At 46.1% G+C, this 8,460-nt stretch overlaps 1 protein-coding gene across 1 annotated transcript in view; it reads right to left on the minus strand.

The window, feature by feature from the left end:
• The window catches only part of FCHO2 (FCH and mu domain containing endocytic adaptor 2), a 116,011-nt gene extending 112,881 nt beyond the window's left edge, over positions 1 to 3,130 (minus strand). The window contains exon 1 of the mRNA XM_060007181.2: positions 3,058 to 3,130. Within this exon, the coding sequence (XP_059863164.2) occupies positions 3,058 to 3,090 (33 nt within the window). The 5' untranslated portion in view covers positions 3,091 to 3,130. The remainder of the gene's footprint in view (positions 1 to 3,057) is intronic.
• Between the last annotated feature and the right edge of the window lie 5,330 nt (positions 3,131 to 8,460).

The raw sequence follows: 8,460 nt of genomic DNA on the forward strand, positions 1-8,460 counted from the left end.
GATAACCAAATTTATTTCCATGCCTCTACTAAGAGGGAAAACAAGGGGCACACAAAAACCTGCAAAAAATGTTCATAAAGCATTATTCATAAAATAGCCAAAACATCAAAAAAGGCTATGTTCAAAACTCAATGAACACAAAACAAAAGATAACCTTAAAATGTTAACGTGCAATTTTGAATTAAGTTAGCAAATTTCAAAAACACATTCATGCATCCAAAAATACAAAACAGGACTTCCCTGGTGGTGCAGTGGTTAAGAATCCACCTGCCAATGCAGGCGACACGGGTTCAAGCCCTGGTCCTGGAAGATCTCACATGCCACGGAACAACTAAGCCCATGTGCCACAACTACTGAGCCTGTGCTCTAGAGCCTGCGACCCACAACTACGGAGCCCATGTGCCACAACTACTGAAGTCTAGAGCCTGAGCACTGCAACAAAGAGTAGCTCCCACTCACCGCAACTAGAGAAAGCCCGCCTGCGGCAACTAAGACCCAACGCACCCATAAATTAATTAAAAAAAAAAATACAAAACATTCTAACAACACCAAATTTTAAGTAATCCTTATAGAAGTTTTACAAATTGCCATTGTAAAACCTGAAGTCTAAAATCAATAGGCTAAATATAAAATTCATATGGAAAATCAAGGGACCCAGGAGAGCCAAAATAATCTTGAAAAAGAAGAACAAAGTTGGAGCACTTGCACTTCCCCATTCCAAACTTACTACAAAGCTACAGTAATCGAAACAGTGTGGTATTAGCATAAGGATAGATGATGGGATACCAATGAAAATCCAGAAATAAACTCATACATCTATCGTCAACTGATTTTTGAAAGGAGTGCCAAAACTATCCAATGGAAAAAGAAGAGCCTTTTCAACAAATAGTGCTGGGACAACTAGACCCACAGGCAAAAAACGAAGCTGTACCTCTTCCAGCACCGTACACAAAAATTAACTTCAAATGGATCATAAGCCTAAATGTAAGAACTAAAACTATATATAAAATCCATAGAAATAACATAGAAGTAAACCTTTGTGATCCTGGGTTAGGAAAGACTTCTTAGATATGACAACAAAAGCATACGTGACAACAGAAAAATTAGACAAATTGGACTTTATCAAAATTTAAAACTTCTGTGCTTCAAATAATACCATCAAAAGAGTGAAAAAGACAACCCACAGAATGGGAGAAAATACTTACAAAATCATGTATTGTAAATCAAAACCACAATGAGATATTACTTCACACCCAACGCTACAATAAAAAAGATAACAAGTGTTGTCCAGCACGTGGAAAAACTGGAAACCTCAGACATTGCTAACGGGATTGTAAAATGGTGCAACCACTTTGGAAAATGTTTGGCCCTTCCTCAAAACATTCAACAGAGTTACCATATGACCCAGCAATCCCATTCCCAGAAGAAATTAAGACATATATCCACATAAAAACTTGTACAGAAATGTTCATAGCAGCATTATTCATGATAGCCAAAAAGCACAACCAACCAAATGTCTACCACTGATGTATGGATAAATACAATGTGAGATAGATAGATACAGAGACACACCCACACACCCACACATGCAATGGAACACTATTTGGCCATAAAATGGAATTAAGTACTGCATGCTACACCCTGGATGAACCTTGGAAACATGCTAAGTAAAAGAAGCCAGTCACAAAGGACCACATGTATGAACCCATTTATATGATTATGTCCAGAACAGACAAATCTACATAGGCAGAAATCTACAGATTAGTTGCCTAGCACTGAGGCAAAAAGGAAATGTAGAGTGATTGCTTATGAACACTGGTATTCTTCCTGAGATGATGAAATTGTTCTAAAAGCGTGGTGACATTTGCACAATTCTATGAACAGACGAAAAATCCTTGAATGGTTAACTTAAATGGGTGTATTATACGGCAGGTGAATTGTACCTCAATAAATCTCCTAAAAAAGGAAAAAAAAACACCCTAACGTCTAGTATTTATGTCGATTGTGGAAAACAAGGAACATTCAAAACAAATAACTATGAACTGATTTCAATACTAAGCAGGACCATGCTTGAAACACTCAGAAATTAAGAACTTAAGACATACCTTATTCACTTTAAGAGTACCACTTTAAATATTTCTACGTCTTAACTAAAATGGAATTGTGGCACTCGCAACTGTCAAGCCATAAAATGGGATTCCTGAGATACCTGAGTACACATACTACTTTCATGTACATGGCTGAACTGTGCTTCCCATTACAGCAAACAATAACTGCAGAAAAACACTCCACAGGGAGACTGGGAACTCATTCTCAGAGAACCACCTAACGCTAATACTGAGTTAAAAGGAGGGTGTGGAAAGAATGAGGAAGGGGAAGGAGCACGGAGAACAGGGAGACGTATCGGCGCATTTAAGCCCAAGGAATCCAGTTCCATTAAATTCAACTTTTAAACGCTTTGTGAACAGGCCCAGAGGCAAAGTCCTGGGCGCAGACCAACGAGCCGAGCTGCGAGGCCGAGAGGAAGTGCTGATCCAGCCCAAGCCCGCCCGGGAATTCGTGGGGAAATGGTGGGGGGCCAAAGGGCTAAGATGGGGGCCTGCGGGGTGGGAATGAGGGGAGCCCCTCCGCCCGGCTCCAACCCGCACTCGCCGGCAGCGCGCAGCTGGGGGCGGCCGCGCCGCGGGCCCGTCGTCCGCGTCCGAGCCGCGGAGCGCGCCCGGCGCCCGGAGTCTCCGGCGGGGCCGGGTGCCGTCTCCCGCCCCATCCGGCGCTTTGTCCCAGCGCGGGCGGCGGGCGGCCCCTCGGCGTCCCCACCGCGGGCTGAGGGGCCGCGCTGACAGCCCCCGCCTCCCGCAAGGGCGGCAAGCCAGCGAATCGCCCGACGGGTTTCATCCAGGCGGGACGCAGCAGGCGGCGGTCGGAGGACGCCGGCCCTGCCCGCGGAGCCGCCGCCGCCGCCGCCGCCGCCGCCGCCCGAAGCGCACGCAGGCCGAGGTCAGGCGCAGAAACCCTCCGACTCCGAAACCCACACAATGTCCAACATCCTTCTCTTACCCAAAAATTCTCAACGAAATGCGCCATGACCATCCTGCCGCCGCCGCGCTGGGTTCCGCGTCCGCGCCCTCCCGCCGCTCCGTAAACACTGGCCCGGCCCCCACGGCGCCCCCGCCTTTCGCCGCCGCGGCTGCCGCCGCCGCCGCAGCCGCCGCCGCCGCCGCCGCCGCCGCCGCCGCCGCCGTCGCCTTCTTCCCAGAGGCCGGCCCGCACCCTCCAGGACGCATGCGCCACCTAGCGGCCGCCGCTGCGGAGCGAACACTCAAACGCCTAGGCTGGGTTGCGCATGCGCCTCGGGCCCCATTGCCGGGTCTTAGTCCGGTCCTTCCCCCTCCAGCGCGGGCTCGTCTGAGAAAGAGTATTTTCTTGGGAACGGTGGAGAACGCCGCACCGGAGCAGTCACCCGGGAGACTGTTCGCACCCTTCGCGGTGCGATGGGTACTGGCTGAGGGACGGAGCGAAGAGAGGGGCCGGCCAGGAACAGTGGAACCCACAGCCAGGCTGCCCCCTCTATTCCTCCTCGCCAAGACTCGCTTCCTGAGCTTTCGAGTATCTCGAAGGTTCCCAAAGTCGGTGCAAGCTGGAATGGGGGAAACTTGGCCTCTAGCCAACATGAGGAGACGCTGAGAAATGGTCAACAGGGTGCCTTTCCTTGATAGGGAATTAAGAACCAAAACAAAACTTTCCGAGGCCGGAAAAGGAGGAAACGCCCTGTCGCCTGAGAGCCCTGGGAGCTGCGCGAGACCCAGGCAGCAAGTCCTCGGCGGAGGCCGCTGACCTCTAGCACGCCCGGAGCAAACCAGCCGGGACTGCCGACAGCAGGAACGTGACCCGAAACCAACGAATTTCCCTAACTCAGCCAGTTTTGCCTTTTTTTGTTGTTGTTAAGTCTCTTGCAGGACTTGTTCATATAAATCCATGGTTCTCCTAGCAACTTGTACATTTTGGAAAAAGAAACAAGTTCAAACACGCCTCGGCATAACAGAGACACTAAATCCCCTTCCCACGCCTTACTTTCCAGAGGTTAAGGGGCAAAAATTAAACCAGATCATTTAGGTCCAAAATATGCAGTTCTTGAAGCCAAGACCGACAAATAGATTTAGTGTAGCTTAAACTGCCCATGCACATCACACCTCCTCGGGTCTTGTGACTTCAAACACGGTGAACACTGTACCACTGTTTCTTCATGGCAGATTATTTCCATCCTCAAAAGTAAAAACCAGACAGTGGGGCTTCCCTGGTGGCGCAGTGGTTGAGAGTCCGCCTGCCAATGCAGGGGACATGGGTTTGTGCCCCGGTCCGGGAAGATCCCACATGCCGCAGAGCGGCTGGGCCCGTGAGCCATGGCCGCTGAGCCTGTGCGTCTGGAGCCTGTGCTCCGCAACGGGAGAGGCCACAACAGTGAGAGGCCCGCGTACCGCAAAAAAAAAAAACAAAAACCAGACAGTGCCTTTCACATGGATGAAGCTGTAAAGTGTTTGTTTAATAGGAATCATTGGATAATGGTATTGTGATTATATCTTTTTAAGAATATCTTTTAGGAATATATAGGCTGTAATAATACAACATCTAGGATTTGCTTTAAAATGAGTCATTGAGGGGCTTCCCTGGTGGCGCAGTGGTTGAGAGCCCGCCTGCCGATGCAGGGGACACGGGTTCGTGCCCCGGGCCGGGAAGATCCCACATGCCGTGGAGCAGCTGGGCCCGTGAGCCGTGGCTGCTGAGCCTGCGCGTCCGGAGTCTGTGCTCCGCAACAGGAGAGGCCACAACAGTGAGAGGCCCGCCTACTGCCAAAAAAAAAAAAAAAAAGAGTCATTGAGGAATGGGTAGGGGTAAAAATGAAACAAGATTGACCATGAATTGGTCATTCTAGGAGCTAGGCAATGGAAACGTGGTTCACAATATTACCATCTTTTTGGTATATGTCTGCTTTTTCCTTTCTTTAAAAAATCTTCATAATGCTATCATTTACACTAGTTTTGGGGAAAGTCAAACTTAGAAATTTGCTACAATTGTCTAAGCCATTAGTCTAGCATTGTCTTTTTTTTTTTTTTAATTTATTTTTGGCTGCATTGGGTCTTCGTTGCTGCGTGTGGGCTTTCTCTAGTTGTGGTGAGCGAGGGCTACTCTTCCTTGTGGTGCACAGACTTCTCGTGGTGGCTTCTCTTGTTGCGGAGCACGGGCTCTAGGTGCGCCGGCTTCAGTAGTTGTGGCACACAGGCTCTAGAGCACAGGCTCAGTAGTTGTGGCGCACGGGCTTAGTTGCTCCGCGGCATGTGGGATCTTCCCCGACCAGAGCTCGAACCCATGTCCCCTGCATTGGCAGGCGGATTCTTAACCTCTGTGCCACCAGGGAAGCCCCAGCACTATCTTTCTTGATGCTGAAGAAATTCTAAGAAAAATACAGCCATCTAGATCACCCGGCCGATGAGCTTGGCATTAAATTCCCAGCATCACTAAGCACTACTGCACTTAGACCTGGGCAGGAGAGGCCCCTATCCTGCACCCCATGCTTTAAAGGACCTTACAGATCACAAATACACACATTAATTTATTTTAAAAAACTCATGAGTGCCTCTGCTACAGATGCTGAACACTTGACGCATAACTATCAATACCCTCTCCCATGACCAACAGTATTCAGGCTCCTAGGAAACATTTATCTCTTGCCTATATCTTCAAAACAAAAGGTGGAATCCCAAATGCAGTGAAAATTTGTGGCTGCTATAGCTGTCCGTATCAGAAATAGACTGCTTTGGAGTTCAGGCAGAATCTGAGCAGCAGAAGTGTTTAGATAAGAGAGAAGACAAATTGGTTAACTTATGAAGCCTTCCTCTCAGCTTGAGTGCAGTAAATTCTTGCATAACAAAATATATTTTTTTGCATAAGAAAATAGTGTCTAGCAGAGATTTTCCTTGTTTTAGTGTTCCAATTTGTGGTTCCAACACTGAAAGTTTTGCACAGTATTCAAATAGTTGCACAGGGTACACTGACTTCCATTTCGTACTCTTACCTCTGGTCCCATAAATATTAGACGCAGGCCTGCCATGAAGATAAATCTTCTGTATATTTCGGGTATTTACAAGGTTCGTCAGGGTCAAAACACCATACGCTGTAATTGCCTGGTATTTAAATTGTGGGACTTCATAGTAGTGATTAAGGTGACTAATCTTCAGACAAAATGGTGTAGTAGAAGAATGGGGATGGTATTAGCCACATTCTGACCTCTCAAGTGAGGTTTCCAAGCATGCAGAGTGTAGATAAGGCCCTACGCCAGTAGCCTCATTCATATGCCTTAAAGTATTTGTGCCCCAGATGCTTAGGCCTTGCTTATCCAAACACATTCTGAAATTATTGAAAACGTACATAGGTAACAACAGTATTCCACTCACTCACTGTCTATAATACCTAGCGCTTAATAGTCACTCAGTAACTGTTCAGTGCAAGAATGGATAAATGATTGAACCTATCAAAATGTCAGGGTGGATGGACTTTGGCTATTCAATAATTCCATTCTTCTCTTAATAACTCATATTTTTAATTGGTGCTAGATCTTATAAAAATGTCATTATTTAAGTTCTACTTGATTTAATTTTCTCACATTAAATATTTTCAAAAGAATTTGGGGGGGCTTGAGTATGCTTCTTAAAGGATAAGCTATCTTTTGTAATAAAAATAAAATAAAATTGAAATAATAATATTCAAGATTGTCTCTTGCAGGAGATCATCTGTTGGGAAGGGGCCCCTAAACAATTTGGCCTTCAATTTTTGGGTGACCCACACCTGCAAAGTCATCTTCCTCTTAGGAGCCCTCTCTAATTATACCTGCTATCCATATGCTGGCTTCCAGGGCATCCTCCTGGTACCCATTAAACTCTGGCTCAAGCAGTTATGTTATAGCCCCATTAAAAAGAAACAACAGGTCCAAAATGGAGTCATGGTACATTTCGTTAAGAATTTTGAGGTAACAGAAGGATTTTGGAAATTATGTGAGTTTTGGAGTCCAAGGGTTTCTGCGCTTGACCTCAGCCTGCGTGGGCTTTGGGCAGGGGTGGCCTCGACTTGCAGGTTCACAGCCCTTGTGGGGGGTTGGGGGCTCTCAGTATGGGGCTCCTTTGCTAGTTTAATCCTTTTCCCCAGTCCAAAGATCCATGAGAATTGTTGTTGGTTACCAGCTGGGATCATACTGAGTTGATTTAAAAACTGGACTGGGTCCAGTAAAAGCTACTGCTAATGGGGATCTTGGAAGCCAGAAAACCTAAAAAATTGGTGGGTATGGGTTGCACATTTAAAAGCTGTTACAGTACTTGCCACCTCAAGAAAACTTCTGTGATAGGATAAGTTGGTCATGGAATAGGTTGCTTTGATGCTAAGTCTCCCACCAGCCTCAAGGAAATTTCTGTGCAACAAGTTACACTGTGAAACACCCCACAATTTCGACAAGCATATCTCTCTTAGGTATAGTTTGGCTCCACAAAACCCAAAGGCCTAGTTAAAAGAAATGGCATCATCTATACCCAGAATTTGTTACCAAACCTGGCTTACTTGCCCAACTTGTAGCAAGCCAAATGCTGAGATGCCAAGGTTTGTAACAGAGAAAGGGTTTATTCAAAAGGCAGCCAAGAGAAGAGATAGGAGAACAAGTCTCAGATCCACCTCCCTGAAGGCAAGGGGCTCGAGATATTGATGGGATAAAGAATCAAGGTGGTCTTAGGTGTGGGGAAAGGAGATTGGAGGTAGGGAAAATGTGAGGTAACAAGCATTCTGGGCAGGTGTATCTGCGTTACATGCTTCTTCATGGGATACGTACTCAAAAATGGACATGCTTAGCCTGATTTGAGGGTGGACTTTTCAGCCCTCTGACATCAAAAGGTCATTCATCAGATACCTGTGCAGACCCAGTTTTAGGATCAGTGGTCCCAACCAACTTTAGCCAGCCTGAACTGGACAAGAGCTGACTCCAAATTGCTAGAAAACAACTTAAGCCCCCATTATTATAGTGACCCATAGGTCAGAGGTGTTATCTAATGGTTAAAAAGTCTTGTAATATATTATCTAAGCTATGTGAAGCTTGGAGGGTATGCAATTAATGAAAGAAAGAAAAACAAGCAAGCAAGCAAGCTTAATCAGTAAAGGCAGGTTACAAGCAGAAGAGTTTTTAACAAGCTGTTCCCTTATCTGCTGTTCTATAAGACACACTTGGGGATTTCTGTTAAGACATCGGCTTCTGTTAACCCTATGGGGCATGGTTTCAAGTTGAATGTGCTACCTTCTGGAACACCTACTTATTTTATGTCTGAAAACTGTAGTCCCAAAGCTATAAATACCTACAAAATTGGCAAAATCTTACTATAGACAACCTAGAATTTTGTCTCCCAAATATTTGACTTGGTAACCATCAAG

The sequence above is a fragment of the Delphinus delphis genome, chromosome 3 (assembly GCF_949987515.2).
Source record: "Delphinus delphis chromosome 3, mDelDel1.2, whole genome shotgun sequence".
NCBI classification, from domain to species: Eukaryota; Metazoa; Chordata; class Mammalia; order Artiodactyla; family Delphinidae; genus Delphinus; species Delphinus delphis.